The sequence below is a fragment of the Phaseolus vulgaris genome, chromosome 6 (assembly GCF_051622355.1).
Source record: "Phaseolus vulgaris cultivar YP4 chromosome 6, ASM5162235v1, whole genome shotgun sequence".
NCBI classification, from domain to species: domain Eukaryota; kingdom Viridiplantae; phylum Streptophyta; class Magnoliopsida; order Fabales; family Fabaceae; genus Phaseolus; species Phaseolus vulgaris.
Window position 1 is genome coordinate 23,919,361 of NC_143503.1, and position 23,442 is coordinate 23,942,802.

General features: G+C 35.7%; 4 protein-coding genes and 2 non-coding genes across 7 annotated transcripts; 3 read left to right on the plus strand and 3 right to left on the minus strand.

Moving 5' to 3' along the window:
* Positions 1-586: 586 nt before the first annotated feature.
* Positions 587-11,691, plus strand: LOC137831430 (mitochondrial uncoupling protein 2). Of its 2 annotated transcripts, none has more exons than XM_068639101.1 (9): positions 587-889; positions 2,162-2,380; positions 2,468-2,546; positions 8,623-8,756; positions 8,858-8,956; positions 9,487-9,591; positions 10,027-10,101; positions 10,549-10,635; positions 11,266-11,691. In XM_068639101.1, the coding sequence occupies exons 1-9, from the start codon at positions 818-820 to the stop codon at positions 11,287-11,289; spliced, it is 894 nt and encodes a 297-aa protein (XP_068495202.1). In that variant the 5' UTR covers positions 587-817; the 3' UTR covers positions 11,290-11,691. The 2 variants fall into 2 exon arrangements, 1 of the variants encoding a protein (XP_068495202.1); XR_016521495.1 differs by having other exon boundaries at positions 605-889; positions 9,506-9,591.
* Positions 7,127-7,864, plus strand: LOC150027304 (uncharacterized). Its single transcript, XM_090303381.1, has one exon. It carries the CDS (start codon positions 7,250-7,252, stop codon positions 7,862-7,864), a length of 615 nt encoding a protein of 204 aa, XP_090159507.1. The 5' UTR covers positions 7,127-7,249.
* A 179-nt stretch (positions 11,692-11,870) lies between the features above and the next one.
* Positions 11,871-14,316, minus strand: GIL1 (glucose-6-phosphate isomerase, putative (DUF641)). Its single transcript, XM_068639100.2, has 2 exons — positions 13,565-14,316; positions 11,871-12,942 (listed from the first exon to the last, which is right to left on the minus strand). Exons 1-2 carry the CDS (start codon positions 14,208-14,210, stop codon positions 12,161-12,163), a joined length of 1,428 nt encoding a protein of 475 aa, XP_068495201.1. The 5' UTR covers positions 14,211-14,316; the 3' UTR covers positions 11,871-12,160.
* Positions 14,317-17,182: 2,866 nt separating this feature from the next.
* On the plus strand, positions 17,183-19,547 carry LOC137831431 (uncharacterized). The gene is made up of 4 exons (XM_068639102.1): positions 17,183-17,628; positions 18,540-18,632; positions 19,032-19,166; positions 19,269-19,547. The coding sequence occupies exons 1-4, from the start codon at positions 17,395-17,397 to the stop codon at positions 19,308-19,310; spliced, it is 504 nt and encodes a 167-aa protein (XP_068495203.1). The 5' UTR covers positions 17,183-17,394; the 3' UTR covers positions 19,311-19,547.
* On the minus strand, positions 17,766-17,837 carry TRNAG-UCC (transfer RNA glycine (anticodon UCC)). Its single transcript has one exon. It is a non-coding gene; the product is annotated as a tRNA-Gly (tRNA).
* A 985-nt stretch (positions 19,548-20,532) lies between the features above and the next one.
* Positions 20,533-20,604, minus strand: TRNAM-CAU (transfer RNA methionine (anticodon CAU)). Its single transcript has one exon. It is a non-coding gene; the product is annotated as a tRNA-Met (tRNA).
* Positions 20,605-23,442: the final 2,838 nt, after the last annotated feature.

A 23,442-nucleotide genomic window follows, 5' to 3' on the forward strand; every position in this document is an offset into this window, starting at 1 on the left:
CTATTAAAATCAAAAAATGATAACATATAACTCTGTTAGAGTGAATGAATTTTTTTTTTTTAAATTATTACTTAAATAATTAGGTTCTTCTCATTTTCTTATAATTTTTATACCGATAACATTCTTTCATATTTTCAGATCAATATTTCATTTTAGTTATATTATTGTTTTTCTAGCAGAGAGTTCACAGTTTTGATTTGTATAGATATAATTACACTATCTTCTCATTTTACACAACATCAGTTTATTATTTATTTTATTTTAAATATTTATATTTTATAATGTGTTAGATATAAAAGTTATATATTTCATTGATGTAACACAAGTTTTGACACAATCAATAAACATTATGTTTTTTTTCTAATATTTTTATTCCTTTCTTATTTTTTTAAATATTGTGTATGAGTTTCTAATGTATTTTTTAAACCATGATTATGGGAAAATCTAAAGTTTTTCATAAACTTATTTCCATGAAAAAATGAAGAATTTATTTATTTTTAATTGAAAAAAGAGTAAAGTTTTACTTGAAAATATCAAGGGGCTGAAAAACAATTGAAAAAAAATAGTTGCTATAAAAGAGACAGTTGTCAACAACTATATTTTCGTGATATAAAGCTCAGATTTCTTATCACTCAAATCAATTTCTCCCCTCTCTTGGAGTGTGAAAGTTAACACTATATATTAATTTTAACTGTAAACTGGTTTGAAGTAGATTCTGATTAACGAAAGTGGTTGCGTTAATGCCACTAGTCTTCTTCAACTTCTTAAACTCTCACATCCAACCCTTTCTTCTTCCACTGCTTAGCTAGCTTCAGCAATGTCAGATCCGAACCAGATTTCGTTCTCTATAGCCTTCTTCTGCAGCGCTTTCGCCGCTTGTTTTGCCGAGGTAACCTTCCTTCTTTAACCAATTCTTTCGGTTTCGATTCAGCATTTGGATCTTGTAATGTAGCTTCTGGCATTTCCGATTGTTTTGGATAGAAACTGAATCCGTACATTTATAAGCCAAAAAAATGATAAATAAGGATCGCGTGAGGCTTTTTACAAGGGCCAAAAACCCAGATTGGCACCCTAATAAGAAATAAAAGAGTGGAGCTAATAAATTAAGTACCATACATTTGCCATTCCAATCTCACTTGTTCCTGTTTTGTGCGCACAATCTAATGCGTATTCATGTTAGTGTATTCCGGCTTCAGGAGTTTCAACACGCAGCAGAGTTTTCTCTGCACCTTTTCTTGAAAAAAGAAAGTTTTAATGTGAATTACTTGTTGAAAATAAAATGGGACTGATCTGTCATTGGCTTAAAAAAAAAGGATCGCGTGACTTGAGTTTATCAAGTTCATTTGTCTGTGTACCAGTTGTGAAACGTCAAATTGTGCTCGGTGTTCACCAGGCGATGTGAATTATATAAAGTTCCTTGCATCTAGTTTTGAGTGAATAGTGTGTCCACACCGAAAATGTTAAGAGTTCGGTGCTGTAGTCCAATTACAACACAAACTTGTTGATTTTTATAATAATAATAATAATTTTATGAGTTATACTAACAATGATAATGATTTCTGATTGATTCCTCGGTTAAAATTTGCTTAAAGTACTTCATTTGAATTGATATTAAACACCTTAAGTATGATTGTGAGCAGAGTGAATATGACATCGCTCATCAAGCGAAAAAATGGTGTCTAAGTACTCATAAATGAGTGTCTCTGGAAGAAAGAATGTAGGGGTCCTAGTGAATGGAGAGAGGTTACATACGGGTTCCAGTTTTAAGTGAATGTGAGTCAAAATCTTACTAAGGTGTGTTCACTAATACATGTTATTGTTGATCCTTGATGCTCTTATTATACAGATAGTCTGGCATGACTGGTTACCTGACACATTCTCTTAGTTATAGGTTTTTTCATCTTAGACGTCTTATCAAGGATGATTACTAGTTAGTTAGCAGTGTAAAAAACTTTTACATTGACGGGGCATATCTTTTAAGTTCTAAAAAAGCTAGTTATGGTGCTTCAAGTTTTTTTACATGTTTCATTTCTGCCTTTTGAAGTTACATCATTGATAAATAAATGCCTCTATGCCAATATTCTTTTCAACAACTGCTATGGAAATTTATGCTAAAAACATGCCTTGGAGAAAGTAATTCTAATAATTTCCTTTTGTGCAGTTTTGTACCATTCCTCTGGACACTGCTAAAGTCAGGCTTCAACTACAAAAGAAGGTAGGGGTTGATACTGAGGTCGGTTTACCTAAATACAAGGGCTTGCTGGGCACAGTTAAGACCATTGCTAGAGATGAGGGTATATCAGCTCTGTGGAAAGGAATTGTTCCTGGTTTGCATCGCCAATGTTTATATGGAGGCTTAAGAATCGGGTTATATGATCCTGTGAGTATTTATATATATCTAACTTTCATTGAATAAGACTGTGATTGGAGGAACATGGGCTGTACATATGAACTGCACCATGAACAGGTCAAAACATTTCTTGTTGGTAGTGCATTTGTTGGAGAGGTTCCAATATACCATATGATCCTGGCTGCTCTGCTTACTGGTGAGTACTTCTGAACAGTTATACCGCTTCATTTCAGATTGATTAACATTCATTGACATTCTCTCCTTGTGGGGGAAATTAGCATCTTCCTTGGTTTCAGTAGGACAAAAAAACAATATATTATAAAATAAAAGGCAAGTTGATAGAACCCAAAATGATTCATGGGCCCAAAAGAATGTTCAAGCTGATCCAGGTTTACATAGGCCTAGAATATGGCGTGTGTACACTAGGAGAAACAGAATTGAAAAGGCTAACAGAGCATGATGAGGTGGCAGAGAGAGAGATAGAAAGAAAAGGTTGGGTGATAGTTAGTTACGGGATTTGTGGGTGTGTGAGGCGTGTATCCTTATAGGCACAGCCTAGCATGAGAATGGGGGGGGGGGGAGAAAGAATATTGCAGTTTTGCAGAATGGAGAATGCTAATTCTCTATAGGAGCATAGCTCTGGACAGTAGCCTCCTACTGTATTTTCCCTTTTTCAGTATCAATAATATACCACGTTTACCTCCTTTCTCTTATTTTCTGTGTTGGTCTGTATCAAACTGGTCCGACCTGCCGGATCTGCGAGGAAGAAAGCAGTGCTAGGAGGTGTGACAATTCTGACGAATGCCACCGAAGAAGATGGAAGCCAAAGTATCTGCTCTGGAAAATGAAGTTGCTAACCTACGTGCAACACTCAACACAATGCAATTGAAGGCTGAGAGTAACCAGGAACAACTATTGGCGATGCTGAGCCAGAGTTTGCAATTGAAGCGGACTGATGGAGACAAGGAGACAGGCAGTAGCGGAAACAAGAATCGGAACGGTGAGGAAAGAGGAGATTCCGGCGGACCGACGTTTGGCTCAGGATGGTTGAAGCTGAACGGAGAACTGTTGGACGAGTTTCGTCAATCAGTGAAGAAGGTCGAACTGCCGATGTTCACTGGTGAAGACCCTGCTGGATGGATTGCTAGAGCAGAGGTCTATTTTCATGTCATGGAAACCAGTCCTGAGGTACGAGTGAACTTAGCCCATCTTTGTATGGAGGGATCTACAATTCATTTCTTCAATTCTCTGCTGCATCTGGATTCTGGTTTGACTTGGGAGAAACTCATCCAAGAGTTGCTGGAGCGTTATGGAAGCACTAGTGAGGGAGATGTCTTTGAACAATTGTCTTCACTCCAGCAGAATGGTTCAGTGGACACCTACGTTCTGGAATTTGAACGTTTAATAGCCCAGATCCCAAAATTACCAGATGAACAATATTTTGGGTATTTCATCCATGGGTTGCGCGATGATATTCGTGCGAGAGTGAGGAGTATGCGTGCGATGGGGCCGTTGCCACGTTCACGCCTCATTACATTGGCGAAGGCAGTAAAGAACGAGTTGCAGGGTCGCAATCGGGTTGCCACTGGGTCGAAAGGTATGGGTCCCCGATTCGAGTATGAGTCTGGTCAATACAATAAGTCGACCCACCCCACTATGAATGGGCCAGTTTCTGTGGGCCTTGAACAGGGTCAAGGCTGGGTAATGATCCAAAACAACGATGAAAAACAGGGGCGGCTACCAGCGACAGAAAAATCACGTGCAACACAGAAGGATCGTGGAATCCGCCATCTTCCTTACCAGGAACTTTTGGAAAGAAGGCAGAAAGGGTTATGCTATAAGTGTGGGGGAAAATTTCACCCCCTTCACCAATGTCCGGATAAACAATTGAGGATAATGGTGTTAGAAGAATCTGAGGAAGAAGGTGAAGCGCAGGCTTTGATTTCAACGGAGATGGAAGAAGAGAACCTGGAAATTGATGGTGAATGCACTGTATTGATCCTGCAGACATGTACTGTTCAACCCCAGACAATGAAATTGGAAGGTGCAATTAAGGGAGTACCCATTGTGATTTTAGTTGACAGTGGGGCAACACACAACTTCATTTCTAAGAGGTTGGTTCAAACCATGGGATGGGAAGTGGAACTCACTAAGGAAATGAGAATTCGCTTGGGAGATGGTCCTAAGGTTGTAGCCAGAGGAGAATGTAAGCAGGTGGAAATTGAATTAGAGGGAATTAAATTATTTGTGGATACCTTGCTGTTTGATTTAGAAGGCATTGATGTGGTTTTGGGCATGTCGTGGCTGGCTACCTTAGGAGAAATGGTGGTGGATTGGGGAAAGCAGACCATGAGATTCCAACACAACAAAGAGTGGGTCATGGTACAGGGACAGAGCACAAAACATACTGCACAAATAGCTTTACAAAGCTTTGTGGGAAACACACGTAAGTGGGTTGAGGAATGGTTTTTTGCCTCTGAATTGGTGCCCCAGAACAGAGTTGCACATACCACTGAGATGACGAGTTTGACTCCAATTCAGAAACAGCAGCTCGACTATTTATTGGAGCAGTTTGCAGAAATTTTTACAACGCCCGTTGGACTACCACCAAGGCGACAAATAGAACACAGAATCAACCTGTTGGAAGGACAAGGTCCGGTAAATGTTCGACCCTATCGCTATTCCCATCATCACCAAGATGAAATAGAAAAACAGACCAAAGAATTACTGCAAGCAGGGTTAGTACGCCACAGTCAGAGTGCTTTTTCTAGCCCTGTTATTCTGGTGAAGAAGAAGGATGGATCGTGGCGAATGTGTGTGGATTATAGGGCTTTGAATAAAGCAACCGTGCCGGATAAGTTTCCAATTCCCGTGATTGATGAGTTGCTTGATGAGTTGCACGGAGCTATGTATTTTTCCAAGCTTGACCTCAGATCCGGGTATCACCAAGTGTTGGTGCGAGGTGAAGATGTCCACAAGACGGCGTTCCGCACACATGAGGGGCACTACGAGTATTTGGTAATGCCTTTTGGCCTGATGAATGCTCCGTCTACGTTTCAGTCCCTAATGAATGAGGTGTTTCGAGCCATGCTTAGAAGATTTGTGTTGGTTTTCTTCGATGATATACTGGTATACAGTCACGATTGGCCATCCCATCTTCAGCATCTTTCCACAGTGTTGAGGATCTTACGTGACCAGAAGTTGGTTGTCAACAGGAAGAAGTGCGCTTTTGCTCAGTGTTCAATAGAGTATTTGGGTCATGTGGTTTCTCAACAAGGGGTGACTATGGATCCTGCCAAGATTGCTAGTATCATCAATTGGCCAACTCCCAAAAATGTGAAAGGTGTGCGAGGCTTTCTGGGACTTACCGGATATTACCGGAAATTTGTCAAGGACTACGGGAGGATAGCACGTCCCCTGACGGAGCTGACCAAGAAAGATGGATTCACCTGGAATCCTAGATCTCAACTAGCATTTGACACTTTGAAGATAAAGATGACAACAACCCCAGTTCTTGCTCTACCTGATTTTTCACAACCTTTCATCATTGAAAGTGATGCTTCGGGCTGTGGAGTAGGGGCAATTCTTATGCAGAATTCCAGACTTGTGGCTTTTTTTAGCAAGGCTTTGAGTGAAAGAAATCAGACAAAGTCAGCATATGAAAAGGAATTGATGGCAATTGTCTTGGCTGTGCAGCACTGGCGCCCTTATTTGTTAGGTAGGCAATTTATCGTATATACTGATCAAAAGAGTCTGCGGCAGCTATTGCATCAGCGGATTTCCACCATGGACCAACAGAATTGGGCTGCCAAGCTTTTGGGGTACCAGTTTGACATTGTTTATAAACCAGGGGCCACGAACGGAGGGGCAGATGCTTTGTCCAGAATGTACGAGACAGGGGAGTTGTATTCTTTAATTTCTTACCCTGTGTGGAGTGACGGAGGGCAGTTAATGGAGGAGGTTCATCAAGATGAGGCTTTGGCTACTATCATTGCAGCACTCAAAGCAAATACCACAAGTAAACCTGGTTTCTCATATAGAGAAGGGGTTTTATACTATGAAGGGCGCTTAGTAATTTCAGCTCAGTCCATGTGGATCCCAAAGCTGTTTCACGAATTCCATGCCACCCCTCAAGGAGGGCATTCGGGTTTTTACCGTACCTACAGGAAGTTGGCTGCCAACATCTATTGGATAGGGATGAAACGAGCTGTTCAAGAATACGTCAGGAGTTGTGATGTTTGTCAGAGGCAAAAGTACTTGGCAACCACTCCCGGTGGATTATTACAGCCTCTACCTATTCCAGAAAAAATTTGGGATGACTTATCCATGGATTTTATCAATGGATTACCAAAGGTGAAGGGAATTGACTCGGTGTTTGTGGTCGTGGACCGCCTATCCAAGTATGCTCATTTTATTCCCCTCAAGCATCCGTACACAGCTAGAGTGGTAGCAGAACACTTTACCAAGGAAGTGGTTCGTTTACATGGAACACCGAAGTCTATTGTAAGTGACCGCGATCCTATCTTTGTCAGCAACTTTTGGAAGGAGTTGTTCAAGTTGCAGGGAACTCACCTTACCATGAGTACAGCTTATCATCCCGAAACGGATGGACAAACAGAGGTCGTTAACCGTTGCTTAGAGACGTACTTACGGTGTTTTATTGCTGACCAGCCACGAACATGGATCCAGTGGGTGCATTGGGCGGAGTATTGGTATAATACTACCTTTCATGAGTCCATTGGGGTCACCCCATTTGAGATCGTTTAAGGACGCAAACCCCCAACTTTACTTCGATTTGCTGTCGGAGAAACTAAGGTAGAGGCTGTTCAGCAGGAGCTGTTGGACCGGGATGAAGCGTTACGACAATTAAAAGACCACTTACTCAGAGCACAAGTTAGGATGAAGGCTCAAGCTGATAAGAAGCGACATGACCAGAAATTTGAAGTGGGGGATTGGGTTTTTGTGAAATTACGTCCACATAGACAGCAATCCGTAGCTCATCGAATCAATCCTAAATTGTCTGCTAGATTTTATGGACCTTTCCAAGTGTTGGAATGCATTGGTTCAGTTGCTTACAAGCTTCAACTACCTGACAGCTCACGTATTCATCCAGTATTTCATGTGTCCTTACTGAAGAAAGCAGTGGGAACTTGCCAGGTGGAGAAAGACCTTCCTGAGAGTCTGTCTGGTGAAATTGTTGAGACAACAAAACCAGAATTGGTGTTAGCTAGCAGAACAGAGTCTCGGCAGGACGACAAGGTGAAGCAGTGTTTGATCAAGTGGCAAGGCAAATCAAAAGATGAAGCAACATGGGAAGATGAACTCACAATTCTCAATCAATTTCCCGCTTTTAACCTTGAGGACAAGGTTGTATCTCAAGAAGGTGGAATTGATAGAACCCAAAATGATTCATGGGCCCAAAAGAATGTTCAAGCTGATCCAGGTTTACATAGGCCTAGAATATGGCGTGTGTACACTAGGAGAAACAGAATTGAAAAGGCTAACAGAGCATGATGAGGTGGCAGAGAGAGAGATAGAAAGAAAAGGTTGGGTGATAGTTAGTTACGGGATTTGTGGGTGTGTGAGGCGTGTATCCTTATAGGCACAGCCTAGCATGAGAATGGGGGGGGAGAAAGAATATTGCAGTTTTGCAGAATGGAGAATGCTAATTCTCTATAGGAGCATAGCTCTGGACAGTAGCCTCCTACTGTATTTTCCCTTTTTCAGTATCAATAATATACCACGTTTACCTCCTTTCTCTTATTTTCTGTGTTGGTCTGTATCACAAGTGATGCTTGAACTATGTTCACTTTTCCCATTTACATGAAAATTAAAATTCTAGCTTTGCTTTTTATTTGTTTTGTATTTATCAAAAAACTTCTTCATCTCCATATTGTAGCACAAGATTTTATCATAAATGTGAAAAATGTAGATTTAGAGTGAAGTTATTGATTTTACAATTGGATAATAGAAGTTGGAAAAGAAAAGGCTAATAATTGGAGGGATGGGAAGTGCAAACATAAAAGAAAATTGAGAAGGGAATTAATTAGATTTGTTTTCCTTTTAATTAAAAGATATGCTCACAAGTTGTATTTTCCTTCTAAATAAAGAAAATGGTTCCTTATCCAATTCAAGGTGTGGAGAATTCTACTTCTGCACAAAGGTCAGGAAGTTAGCATTCCCATGGATATATACATATATATGAGTGTGTGTATTTTGTATTATATTATATATTGCTGTCACTGACTCAGTTTTTTTAAAACTTGTAATAGGTGCTTTAGCAATCACGATTGCTAATCCAACTGACCTTGTTAAAGTTAGGCTTCAATCTGAAGGTCAACTCCCATCTGGTGTACCTAGGCGTTATTCTGGTGCTATAGATGCGTATTTAACTATATTGAGACAAGTAAGCCTTTCTTATGATTTTTTTGGGTCTTGCTCCTTCGATTATGTTGAAAATATACTAATTGAGTCTAATTCTCTCTATATTTGTTTTTGTGAAACTAGGAAGGAATAGGGGCCTTGTGGACTGGGCTTGGGCCAAACATAGCAAGGAATGCAATTATAAATGCTGCTGAATTAGCTAGCTATGATCAAGTGAAACGGGTAATGACATTATTGGATATTCTAAATTGGATTTGTGCTATACTTCGAAGTACAGCCCTACATAAAATTTAATGTTGGGAAAAAAATCCCTTTCACACACAATAAGGATCAGAGGTATGAGACACACAAAACAATACCACAAGAAGAGAAATAGCGAAAAACATAAATTTACGTGACGTGATTTGGCACTTGCCTGCATCTACTATTTCATTACATTTACAAGTTTAGAAACCTTTCCATTACAAGACCACCCCTCTCCCTCCCTTTCTCTCTTCCTCTCTCGTACTATTTAACTTCTCACTTCACATAATCCCTTTATATAGCAAAGGTTGAGGGCTTCCTTTATAAAAGAAACTTCGTGGGCTTTAATTATCCCACTTTTTCTTATACAGCTCATTATGATAGTGGGTTCACCTAGAGTCTAGAAACATGCATCCTTGGCTTTCCACTTACTATCATTAATGCTTGGAAATTTGGATTGATTTTCCCAACAAATTGCAATGCTGCTCTGATTCTTTATACTTATGCAGACGATTTTGAAAATTCCAGGGTTCATGGACAATGTCTATACTCACCTTCTTGCTGGTTTAGGGGCAGGTCTTTTTGCCGTATTAATTGGTTCTCCTGTTGATGTGGTAGGTGCTACACCACCCCTCTCCCCTTTTTTATCTGCAGTTTGCACTTATGCTTAAGAAGATCAAATCGATAGCAATAACAGTTGTGTTTATAATGAAAAGAAACCAAAAATAAAGTAAGGGGAATCAAATATTCAAAATGGTGCAATTTGAATCTTTTGGTTTAACATTTTGGTTCTGGATGAGAGCTAAAGTTGACAGTGTCACTGGATCTTACCAAAAGTAACCCAAACACTTTTTACAAGGGAAATTTACTTTCAGTACTTCTGTCTATGTTCTTCCATAATCATCCTTCTGAAATTATAAGTAACTTGGTATTTTGAAATTCTAGAACTATTGCCAGATTCCCTTACAATATTGGTGAATTTTCTATGACGAAGCACACTCTTTTATGAAGCCAGGTGATGACTTGTAACCATGCCCATAACTTTTCAGGTGAAATCCAGGATGATGGGGGATTCAACCTACAAGAGCACATTTGATTGCTTTGTCAAGACTTTGCTTAATGAGGTTTATGAATTTCCTTATTTTTATTTTATTTTATCTTTGTTATAGTTGCTGTTTAAAATCTTGAACCACGGTATTACAATAATCATAACCTTTTTCTTGCTATGTTTTTATTTGTTAGTCCAATTTTTTGATAAATTGAAAGATTCATTACTATATTTATCATCTTAATTATCTGAGGTGATTTGGGAGACCGGACGCAAACTTTTCGGTGCATAATTAAAGAGGCTATAGAGCAGCGCAGAGGCTATAGAACAGCGCACTTAATCCCCATACAATGAATGTGGTTTTCCATATCCGCAATCTTTGTTGTTCTGATCCTTGAACAAACTGAATATTTTTAACAGTTGCCACTAGCTTGTTCGTTTGATAGTAAGCTGACGTGAAGGTCTGCATATACTTTGTCCTTTTCTCTGCACAGCTTGAACTCATGACACAAATGTATTGCAGGGATTTTTGGCTTTCTATAAAGGTTTCCTTCCAAATTTTGGTCGAGTAGGAGCCTGGAATGTGCTTATGTTTCTTACTTTTGAACAAGTAAGATACGCATTTTATCTTGGCAATGCTGTTAGTTATCTATATTGTAATTTATATATCGTATTGCACCCCGAGCCACTTACAAATGCCCTGCTTTAAGGTTTATGCCCCTTTTGTATGTTCAAGCACGCAACTTGCAAGTGAACGTTAGGTTTGCCGTAGTCTAATCAATATTTTCAATGAATTGTTCCCCTTCTGCTTCAGCTTCAGCTTCTAGCATTACAAGTCTTTTAGAGAAAATAGCTTTCTGTAACTTATTTTGTCTCCTTAATCAGAATGAAATGTTGTATGAATTTTACCAATTTGTCATAGCCGTCTAGAATGGTCCTATTACTTTTTCACTTAACATGCTATCTTAAGAGAACTCAAATCACATTTCAAGACTCACATTGTATGAATGAAGACATCTGTGAATTTTTCCCATTAAACTAGCCTTGTGAATTTTTCCCATTAAACTAGCCTTGTGAATTTTTCCCATTAAACTAGCCTTGTGAATTTTACAGAAAGACTGCTTTTTGCATGATGGTATCATTTGTTGTTTTGAGAAACTGCTTCATCTAACAGGAAATTGTACATGACTATATGAATTTGCTCATCGATATTGAAAGTGCTATTTGATTCATGTGGCAGGCGAAAAGAGTTTTGAGAGGTTAATTGGTGTTACTTCATGATTGATATTCACGAAGGAAAATTAGTGTTCTTTCTCTGTTCTCGGTTGAGTGCTATCAGATGAGCACAGCAAATTCATTACAAGAAAGGTGGTCTTTCTACGTTTATTTCCCACTTCTTCCGTGTGGATGGACATCACGCTTCATATATTTAGTCAATGAATAAACCTTCAAATTACCTTTGTATATGATTGTCTCCTGCTTGTGCTATGTGAACGCCACAATTCAAAGTTTCAAACATTCTTAGCCATCCATAGACCTGAAATTACATTTACTTGAAAGACCTACACTGTAATGGATCGATGTCATGTACCTTTTTCTGGGAAATAAATTGCCTATTTCCCGACTCATTGAATAGACAAATTGAATGAAACATGTCTTCAAACCATTATTTAGAGTCTCGATAACTTATTACTTAATTTAAATAATAGGGGTATCACCACCGATGACGAATTTTATTTAAATCCCGGATAATTTTCGATTTAGCGAATCTAAAAAATTTCCTTTCTGGCTCCATCTACATTGCAAGTCAAATATCCAGAGAAAGAAAAAAAAAGCTTCTGAGAATGAACAATGTCATCACCTGAAAATCAATTCCCTAGCCGGAGGATTTTTCATATTACATAAACAGCCCATGAGTCCTGCGAGGCAAGTATTTATCTCACTCTAATTAGTGTTTTTTAAAACGACTCCCTAAAGAGTGATTGTATTTGCATCCTCTTTTTTCGCTTCACACCCTTTCTATTTTTTTCCCTTTTTTTTACATTTCAAAAAATAATTCCTAGTATTCTAGAAACCAATTAATGGAATGTAAAAAAGCAAGGTGGTGCATAAGAACTTTGACTCAGAAAAAAACTTTATGTTCTCGCTATCAAATAAACTCTGGCCTTTATAACAGACCCATTCCCAAGCTTAAATCCAGGGCTAACCGGAAAGCCTACAACTTGACCAGCTGACACTCTCCCACCTGAAAATTTGACTACACTGTCCATATACTGTTGATGGAACTCAGCTCCTCGACTTGCCTCAAACTGACTAGGTGCAGGGTTCAACGAGAATGCCAGTAAGTGAAGTAACCACACTGTCTTGGCCAACCCTAAAAATTCATTGTAGAATTCACTTCTGGGATGGTTTCCTGCTTGGACTTGACTATGTTGCTCCAAGTTCCCAAACAAGGACTCCTCCATCTTTGGATGGACAATGGCAAGATACTTCTTGGAACAGAATTTACCAAAGTGACAAGTTGGTAAGATTCCAAGAAGCTCAGTAGGATCCATGGACTTCATATCCCGGTACTGAGTGAAGCAGTCCCGTCGAAACTGATCAGGGTTGAGGAGGGAGGAGAGACTTCCATCCATGTAGAAAGTCTCGTGGTCAAACCCTTGAAAGATTTTCCTGGATATATAGGATTCAAGGGCATACTTGGCATGGTGAGCTGACACAATGGATGTGGTTGAAGAAGTACTGTGGTATTTCTCAGTTGAGGCAGTAGCAGCTTCAATGGAACGAACAGCAGCTGTTATGTCCCAATGTGCATTGTGCATCAAAGACAGCAGCAGAGATGTGAAGGACTTTGACGCTTCTCTCACTTGCACCATTGCTGCTTCGAACAGTTCTGGACTTGGTACTGCTGCAATTGCTGCACAAATCATTTTTTAAATTTACAGAATCAGAACCTCCATTCACAAAGTGTACAATGTTAGTCTGGGCCAGAGGAATTTGGATATTTTATTGCAAGTTTTTTTTTTTTTTTTTATCTAAAACTCAGTGTAACCTTACACAAAGCTACTTTTATCACTTAAAATAAATTTTACTTCAAACTATGGTGGAGTGCTTGGATTCATGCAGATAATCCAAAATCACGTTAAAATGTCTGCCAATATAATTTTAGGTAATTTTTCACATATTCTACGATGAAAAATGACTGCATTGAATTTTTTTATATATATTGAATATTCATACTAACCTGTTTTTAGAATAAAACATCCAAATATAAATCAGATCATCTCAACTAAAATCAAGTTAATTGAAGATCAAGTTTGCAAATGTTTACCTAAACACAATCTAATGACAGGTTTGGGGCAAAATCGTTTCTCACAGTTCACACCTTCAACTGAAGACAGTTCCAAGTTCAAAGCAAGAAAATATAAGAAAAAGAGACTTTTGAATCTTGTTCTCAATATTCCATCCATCTAAATCTAAACGCCCACATTCCATATATTATATTAAAAAAAGTGTGGCATGCATATTGCTGAATGTACCTTGAATTCCCAGTTTCCTCTTAGACAAGGACCTCCCAGGCTTCTTTTCACCACTCCCATTACTAGAGAGAGCAACAGCACTATCAAGCTTCTCCCGCAGATTCTTCACCTCCAAATCCTTCACTTTCACCTCCTTTTTCAGCTCCTCCACCACCGCCTCGTACGGCGCCACCACCTCCCTCACCGACGCCACCCCACCACCTCTCCTCCTCCCCTTCCTCTTCCCTTCCCCACCCCCGCTCCGTCGGAACCGCTCCCTCAGCACGGCGAGCTTCCGGAGCTCCGTCACCACCGCCACATCAGCAGCCCGCATCCTCTCCGGGTCCCACGGAGAATGCGCCTCCTGAAGCCTCACATAAGCCCTCTTCATCGCCGACACGGTTTCGAACACCTCCTCCATCAGCCCCTCCATCTGTTTTACTTTCAGAGCCTTCAAAGGCCCCACCGCTCTCTCTTCCTCGTACTCCTCCTCCTCCTCATGCTCCTCATTCTCTTCTTCCTCGTACTCCTCGTTCCTGTTCTCCTCAGAGTCGTAGGGCGAGTTGTCGTCCTCCTTGCCGGATGCTGCGGTGGCCAGGGGGTGGAGGAGGCAGGAGGCTGTGACCCTTTGGATCAGATCGGAGAAATTCGAGACCTTTCGCGTCATGGGTGCACTCTAGATGCGTTTCTGTTCGCCTTTGACAGAGACGCCACTGAGAATGAGAGAGAAGTGAAGCTCAGAAATGGTGGCAAGGAAGTGAATGCGAGTGGGACCCATATACCAGTATGATTCTGTAATAATAATAATAATAATAATAATAATAATAATAATAGTGGGATAAAAAAAATTAGAAATGGATATTGGTAACACGTGCTGCGTGAGTCTTGCAAGACTGTGACTTTGCTGGATTCAGTGAACAGTGTCAGACCACCCACGAGGAGGGTGCGCACCATCACCATCTCCGTCACCACTAATATTCCAAATCTTTAACTACATTTTTAAATTAAAAAATATGATTGGATTCTTTATTTTCTTTAATTTTTATAATTGCCTATTTGAAATTACTAAAATTATAATGAGCTATAACTAACTTCATAAGTCAATATATTCACTCATATTTTTTAATTTTAAAATAAATAATGGCCTTTTTATATCATTAATCTAAAAGGAATAACTGACCATTTTCTTTTATAATTAATAAAAATAACAGTATCAATATTAAAATGTACTGTTATATAATATAACAATGCATTTGCCGGATTAAACTGGCAGCGTGCGGTGGCAAGGGCCGTGAGTCACGGTTGTTAGAGTGGTGGTGGGTGGTGGTTATGTATAGCACTGTGTGGATGAAATAAGAAAGCATGGCATGTGATGAGATAAGAGGATACAGTGAATTGTGTGGAGACAATAACATATTCTTAGCTGTAATATCCTTTGCCTATTTGTTTTTTATTATGTAAATTTATTCTTTATTTATATAAATACTTTCCTATTAAAAAATATACTTTGAAATTATAATTAATATCTAAAAGTATTTAAATTATTATTATTATTTAATTTTAATAAATAGGTGATTTGAGTTTATGTGTTCAGATAATTATAATACAAATACATGTAAGCTATTATAATACGTTAAATACAAATTAAAATATAAACCATCATGTAAGTTAATATTAGTAAAGTTATATGATATTATTTTATTTATATATTTACCTTTTTTTCTTAAAATTACAAGTAGATTAATAAAGAGTTTATCCTATTAACACTTTTTTGTCAGCCCTATTAACCTAATTCACATCTTTCTAATAGGAAGTATACAATAACACGTAATAAATGAGAAATAACATTATTATATTATATTGCCGAAATAAAATATATAATAAAATAATTATCCTATCTTATCCTGTTATATATTCAGTCATGTGTTAACAAGTTACTTTACTTTGTTAATTAAGACTAGAGTTTTTTTATGAGGTTGTTAAACTATTTAGAATTTAATTCAAAATACAATTATACAGTAAATAATTATTTTTTTTATTATAGGTTATTATATATGGAAGTTATTATTATTTTTAAATTCCATAATTAACATTTAAAATTATATTTACATTAATTTTGAGCTAATTAATAGTACATAACTTTTGCACTGTCTTAAAGAAAAACTTACACCATTAAAAAAATAAATAAACTTCAAATTTTAGGGAAGAAGTGCTCTCACAGCCTTCCTTAATCCCCCTAAAAAAATAACGTACATATGGAAATTTTCAAAATTTCCAGATGTAATTAAAGTGGAAATTAGATGCAATGTTTTCTAAAAAAATTACAAAAATCACAATTTTTTTTATCTCTAAACTTTTATTTCATAATTCAATCATTTATCTTTTAATTATCCATAATTTTGATTCCAAATTTTAACTTTGTTAAAGTTTTAATAAAAAAAAATATAAACTATCACTTTTATTCTTGCTAGTGCTACCATTTTTAATTCTATACAAAATGTTACAAGGATTATGTATTTTTCTCCGATATAATTTCATGTTCAAGTAACAAAAAAGCAATTGAATTGAAAGTTAAAACAATTACTTATAATTAAAAATAATCAATCAAAGTTATGTAAAAAAATTCAAAATCTTATAAAAGCACACATGACTAAAATTGTATAAAAAAATACGCATCAAAACTGTAGATAATTAAAAATTAAAAGAATAAAGTTAAAAAAAATGAGAAAATAATTTCGTCAAACATACTACTAAGATTACAATTAAAGCTTTAATTCACTATTAAATTCGTTTGATTACTCATTACAATTACAATTAGAGGTTTTAACATTGTACTTTATGTTGCGAATGATTTTGTCCTTTTTCAAAGGAGCTGTCATATGGGGTCAGACACCTTAACTAAGTGCTTCAAACCATTTTTCTTTTTCCATCATAAAAAATTACAACTTTGCATTTTCAGACTTTTTCTTTTAGCTTGGGAAAGAAAGTGAACAAAAAGGAAGACAGAGAATGATCAGTAAATTCATCAAGTTGTTTGGTAAGAAAAAATGTGAAAGTATTTTTTGGGTTAGATTATACAAAAAGAAAAGTGTAGCATAGTAAATATTGCTCGATGAATTTGTTGGACATTTCACATTAACTAGATATGAAAATATTTCATTGTATATAAGTGGATACAAACCTCACTCCATGAGTCGATTTTGTAGGATTGAGTTAGGCTTAAAGTACACTTTGTAACATGGTATTAGAGTCATTTAAAGTCTAACGAGTGTTTGTTGGTTTGTGCCATCTGCTATCGAGTCGTTATCGAACCACCTATAATATATTGTCCCACTCACGAACTCTTAGCTTTTTAGATCTAATTTTCTCAATCCAATAATAACCATACAAATTAAATTAAACAAAATCTTATTATATTAAAATATAATATTATATATACTTTGAATTAATTATTAACTAATAAAATGATTCTTAAGTGGTGTTTTATGATTTGATTATATTATTTTACATTTATCAAATATACCAACTTTACTTTTAGGTATAAGATTAGATGCAGATAACAAAGTTGAAGTAATAAGTATAACAGTACTATTTTACTCTTACATTACAATTAATAATTGGCCTTGTGTTCCACCAAATGGATAAGATTTGTTAGATATTTTTCATGGAAAAAGGTCCTTCAAACAGATATTTTCTCATACCTCATTTAAGTTTCTTACAACCAACCCCAAAAGTTTGAGCTCAAAAAATATCTTACTCACCCACCAAATGTTACAAATACACACATTCACACACAATTTCCATGATTTTGAGAGAAGAAAAGTAAGGTTGGTGAAGAAGTTAGGAGGAAAATGGAGTGCAACACAAGGCCAAACAGGAGTGACATTCATCTCTCAGCAGAGGAAGAAGCTAGCTTAGAGGCCAAAACCAGAGACTACTTTGATGGGGTGGCTCCAAAACGCCACACCAAGCCTCAACGCAGTGACTATTCTACTCAATATCATGATACTTTTTCCAATGCTCAACAATCTTCTATCCCAGAATTGCTACACTTCCAACTCCTTGAGAATGATCCTCAAGAAAAGGTTCCCCCATTTTCAACTTCTCTTCACCTTTTCTTTTATGAAACTTCATTTTACTTTTAACCTAATTTCTCTGCACTTTTATAAAGATTTGGGCAAAGAAAAAAGTTTTGTTTTGAATAGAAAACAACAAAGAGTTTTGCGTTTGCCGGGAGTCGAACCCGGGTCTATTGCTTGGAAGGCAATTATCCTAACCGTTGGACTACAAACGCTTGTTGATGTGAGAATTTTCATTGTTTTCTACAACAAATCTTTTAACATTAGCTTCATGATCCATCTCTGATTTTAGAACTTTGGGTTAAACAGTTTATATTTATTTTAATTTACTTTTATATAAGCTAGATCTTGGTATTTATTTGTAAGGTGAGACACTATTGATTTTATAGCTTTAATTTTGTTCTACCTTAGATATGTTTGACTTCTCATGCAATAATTATTGGAGTCAATAACTGATCATATAACATTTTTCCATGTTATATGTTTTTTTTTTCTCTAATTTGTCCTTGAGCACATTGTCTGAATAGTTAATGAGTGAGTGAGGTAAATATAATGTATTTATTGAAAGGATGAGACATTTTCTTGTAAAATTGTATAAAAAAAATGTATTACTAATCTATGAGTTGTACATAATTTGGAAAGAAGGTAGTAATTTTTATGCATTTTATGCATTTTTAAGATAGTTTTTTATTTTTTTACAAATTCATGTGGAACAATTTGTAATTGAATAGCAACATAGCTTTTACTTTGCATTTGCTCTTCATTCTAGTTATAATGTCAATTTTATTCTTTTTTTTAAACGACTTGAAAAATGCAGGTAAATTATTATATACAAATGTTTCAGTTTTGATCAAAGCAAAACTGAACTTTATGTCAATATTTCTGATATTTTCATTATACTCTTCAATTATATCCAGAAATTGGTGTACAGTGGGAATGAAGTAACAGAAGAATTTGTGGAAACAGAGTATTACAAAGATCTAAACAGTGTGGACAAACACCACCATACGGTATTCACTCCAAACCCACTTGCATTATTCTCAATATATTTTGTGTCTCATAAATACATCTCTGCATTAATTTAATTTCTTTTTGTTATAGTGATTTTGATCGCAAAATATTGAAACCATGCTTCTTTGTAATGGAAATTTTAGATTGAATGTTAGCCAACCTTATAATGGACTATCTAACACTGTATGACTTTGAACCATGAAATGGTTAAAGAAAAGATAGAGAAAGAAATACTATTGTGTAGTTTATGTGATCCACTTTATCTAAAAAGAGTTTTGTTGTTGTAGATTCAGAAAAGAATGAATAAAAGATACAAAGACTTATATATAATATTAAATACAATATGTATAGTTTATTGTTGATGTTAAACAATTCATGAATATGTGTGTCATCCACAGACTGGAACAGGATTTATCAAAGTAGAGAAAAGTGGGAAAAACTTTCACATAGAACCAGATAATGACACTGGTTGCCATCATTCTTGCAAGTGCAATCCAGCAACCAATGATTGGGAACCTGCTACTGCCGTTGAGGTAACATAGCAACCATGTACAGGATTTTTGATGAATTTGCTCTTTTACTGTAAGAATGTTATCTTTGTTTTTTCCTAAAGAAATTGCATAAACATGTCTCAGGTGGAGCACAATTCAGACAAACCTAACAGGAGTGACAACTAAAATTGAAGGAGTGACTTCATGAAGATATTACTATCTCAGTTTCATTTCAGATTATGTGGATTCCACTTGGTGTTTTTGGTTGCAATCCAAGTTAAATTAAATAAAAAAACTTGTGATTTGGATTCAAGTTTATTGTGGTTTAAATATGGTACTAGTTGGCTTTTCATGTTGTGTCTTTGATGTATTGGATTTCTGGAAATGTGGTAAAATGATATAAATTAGTAACTGTATTCACTATGTCTGGTTTAAAATACAAGATTCATCATCTGTGTGTATTTATTGTTCCTATCAATAGCATATCCCTAGTTTGTAAACCATTAAAACACCATAAACACCTATATTTGCTTATAATATAGCCTTATACAATTAGTTACATATTTTGAACCCTAGTAAAAGTGTCAAGTCACATACTTAACATGAAAATAGAAGAGAGTTAGAGAGAAAAAAAGGCTCTTATTTTTGGTAGGTGTAGAAGGGACTGTTATAAAAATGGATGTGGAACTTTAACTTACCTAATGAAAACACAGTGAGTTAAGAAATGACCTGACATTATTGATCCAGAAGTTTGATGACATATTTCACTGCTTTTCAGCACATGTAGGCGAGATTTTAAAGATATTCATATTTAAAGCAAAATATATAGAATAGCATAGATACTACAAAATATACATTATAAATGAAAAGTTTACAATGAACTCTGTTTATAACAACCGCACTATAAAATAAAGAGATGAAAAAAATGATTTACCAAGAAAAAAAGTAATGTTGAAGATCCAGAGAAAAAAAGTGATAATGTAATATGATGGAAAAGTTAATGGGATAAAAAAGTGAAAAATGTGTTTGTAATTACTTTTCATCATTAAGAGAGATGTTTTATGTGTTGATAGATAGGTGTTAAAACATTGAAAAGATAAGAAAAAGAAAAGTTAGAGACAAGTGATATAAGTATTTGAGAAGAAGGATATATTCAAAAGCAGTCAAATAGATGTGATTGGAAAACACTAAAGAAATGGAAAGAAAGAAAGCATAGCCATGGTGTTACATATAAAGGCTACAAACTATGCATAATGCACGAAGTTATTATAAAGTGATGGACGTGGGGTATGTAATGAATTTTAAGATTTTTTTTTCATAAAACCCTTTTCAAATTTAAGATTTTCAAGGAACAAGAACATGTCCATATTGAATGAAAAATATAAAGTTACATAAAGTTACTTTTTTTTATCAGAGCCTGGTTTCGATCCAGGGACCTGTGGGTTATGGGCCCACCACGCTTCCGCTGCGCCACTCTGATGAATAAAATAATATTTACAAATACTCTTTAAAATCTTTCCAACTTTATTGTAACAAAACTAGAATATAAGACATTAATTATATATTATATAATTATGAATTATATAAATTAACAATAAAAATTTATGTGTATTAGTATGTTTTAATTTTTTTTGTAGTAGTAGAAAGATGTTTCTTATGATTGGTTCAAAAAGATTTGTTTCCTATTGTTTGAGTTTTTAGAAAATTAAGTTAGAACGGTGCTATAATTGTTAAAAATTTAACAAATATTTTTTGAATTAAACATTTCATCAATTCGACACGGACACACTATTTAAGAGGCGTGTTGAGTATCGTAGCTCATAACTTAAATTCCAAACTTGAGGTTGAATTATGAATTTACTTTCTGCAATTTGAGGTAATTCTGATTTCGGTCCCTTAAATTAATTTTTTTCTACTCAGAATATTATTTATTCTTTAAATATTAAATTTTGAGAAATTAAACCCAATTTTAAACCTCAAATCCTAGACTTTAAATTTTACAAACTTACTTTAGTCTTTAAAGTTTAGTGTTAAAGTCAAAATTTGAGAAATTAAATAAACTTTTTAAAATTTAGGACCAAAATCATAATTATTCCAAATTTCAGAAACTAAAAACATAATTAAACCCAAAATTAATAATAAAAAAATGGGTGTAAATATTTGAAAATCCGAAGGAACTTCTGGGAAAATTATGAGAAATGGGAAGGGATTAAAGGATTGCAGAAACAGTTTTTCTTCTTTTTTTAAACTACCTTGCACTTAGGTTTGGTAATTTATAAATAGAAAGCAGGGAAAGTTTGTAGCTTTGGAGGTGACATTGTTTTTGGGATCTTCACAACAACCTTCAGTTTTGAGATTAACTGCATAACAACTATTACTGTCTGTAGTAGTTAACAATGGCCAATGAGAGTGCAAAGTTGTTGTAGTTTTTGCTATGAGGTGGAGATAGAATTGGTCAATTAAATAGTATTACTTCTTATGGATAAAAGCATAACTATACTGCTACAAAAGTTTATTACCAGCATCTGCATGTTGTGTTCCAAAAATTATACAATAATATTTAATAAGACAACTCTCATCTCATTCTCTCCATGGATGAAAGTTCCATTCCTCTTGATGCCACTTGGAGATAACCCTTCTCATGAGTAGTAGAGCAATTTTGACTGAATAAAACTGCTTGTGATTTAGTCCTGTTATTCTTTAGTTTCTGCTGAAATTATTAGTGTCTCCATGTTCGATTACTTTCCTCATAAAAAACATGCGCACATCACTTTCTGTTGAAGATTTTATCAGAAGCATCTAATGCAAGTTCATTAAATCATATAACTTAAAAACATGCACATACATGTTTTGTTGATAAATAAGTCTTTACATAATTGTTTACCCTTTTCAATCTGCCAAGTAGAAACTACATACTAAAATAGACTTCTCAGGAAAGAAAATCCATCTAGCAAGCTTCTCTAACCACGAGCCATCAATTTCTCGCTGGTATGCTTGGTTGTTGAATACTGCAACTGTTGTGGCAATACTTGCATGATGATATCCTGCATTTTCTTTGGTTGCAGCAAATAATAACATTTCTGAGGCCAACAGATTCGGTGGGTGCACATGCTCAGGTTGCTGATACTTCAGCTAAGCATGGGCTATTTCTTCAGAAGCAACTCAATATTTTTGAAGTTGCTCCTTCCTTTTTTTATCTCTACAGTGATAATGGCTGTTGTAGCATGTTCCTTCCTAGAGAGGCTGGGAGTTTTCTTTGTTTTCCTGGAGCTATGTCTCTTTATGTCAACAAAAAAGAACCATAATGAATAATTTTGCAAGGAGAAAACTCCCTAATTATTAGCATCAAAGTATAGCTATATGATTATGAGTCTTGTGTTGATTAATGTTTAAATTGATCATAAATGCTTGAAAGAAAATTTGAATATAGATCTCATAACTGAATGGAAACAGCAAAATTAAATGTAATTATGCAGTAGGGTGACAACCTAGGGAATGAAGACCTTGCCATTGTGGGGTCTAATCTATCATAGATATGCGTGGGACATTCAGCTAATAACGAATGAATGAATTATAACCAATAAGAGAAGCTGGTGAGGTATAAGTAAAACATAAGAGGCATACTGGATAATTCAAAAGTAAACAGGGTTGTTAAATTCAAAATTGTAGTCCAGCAAAACTTGCAGAAATTACCTGAGAAAAGCTTTTACCGATGGTGGTAAGTCCTTTGTGAACTATGCTTGAAGCTTCTTTTGAATTCCTTTGTTGCTTCTTTATCTGCCCGAGCATAAGATTTTAACCGCTTTAGAATGATTACAATATAAGAGACTAAGACGTCACCTTCAATTCAAAACCATAACACAATGAGTTTGTGGGTCGTCTTCTTTATATATTGCTTAACTTTCTCATTTCTACTTAATGAAAAAATTAGATTCACACTTGGATTCCTAATTAGCCTAACATGCCCCCAACATATTAACACTTAATGCTGTTTTCGGATGGACCATCCCTTGGAAACCTCTCCATTGTGCTTCTCGTGCTCTTGAAAACCACTTGGGCATTGTTAGGCCCTATTTGACACTTTTGACTCCATCACTTGTTCTAATTTGGCTTCCGCTCAAGCTCTCATGACTTCCACCAATGGAAGTGGCAGAGGTGGTGGTTGTCCCTGCTGCATGACTTGTAGTATCTTACTGTCATAGTTACTGTCATTAACAATATCTTTTCATAACTCAACGCAAACTATACACATCTTTTGATTTTGGCCACGTAATATGCAAATTTTCATTATCTTCCTTACCAATAGAACATTAAGTGA

Excerpts from the sequence above, each read along its gene's own strand:
- LOC137831430 (XM_068639101.1), top strand. The coding sequence starts at position 818 with ATGTCAGATCCGAACCAGATTTCGTTCTCTATAGCCTTCTTCTGCAGC. Across the intron at positions 8,757-8,857 it reads ATTTAACTATATTGAGACAA|GAAGGAATAGGGGCCTTGTG; the intron begins GTAAGCCTTTCT and ends TTGTGAAACTAG. Across the intron at positions 10,636-11,265 it reads TGTTTCTTACTTTTGAACAA|GCGAAAAGAGTTTTGAGAGG; the intron begins GTAAGATACGCA and ends TTCATGTGGCAG.
- LOC150027304 (XM_090303381.1), top strand. The coding sequence starts at position 7,250 with ATGAAGGCTCAAGCTGATAAGAAGCGACATGACCAGAAATTTGAAGTG.
- GIL1 (XM_068639100.2), bottom strand. The coding sequence starts at position 14,210 with ATGACGCGAAAGGTCTCGAATTTCTCCGATCTGATCCAAAGGGTCACA. Across the intron at positions 12,943-13,564 it reads GAGGAAACTGGGAATTCAAG|CAATTGCAGCAGTACCAAGT; the intron begins GTACATTCAGCA and ends TGATTTGTGCAG.
- LOC137831431 (XM_068639102.1), top strand. The coding sequence starts at position 17,395 with ATGGAGTGCAACACAAGGCCAAACAGGAGTGACATTCATCTCTCAGCA. Across the intron at positions 18,633-19,031 it reads TGGACAAACACCACCATACG|ACTGGAACAGGATTTATCAA; the intron begins GTATTCACTCCA and ends TGTCATCCACAG. Across the intron at positions 19,167-19,268 it reads AACCTGCTACTGCCGTTGAG|GTGGAGCACAATTCAGACAA; the intron begins GTAACATAGCAA and ends AACATGTCTCAG.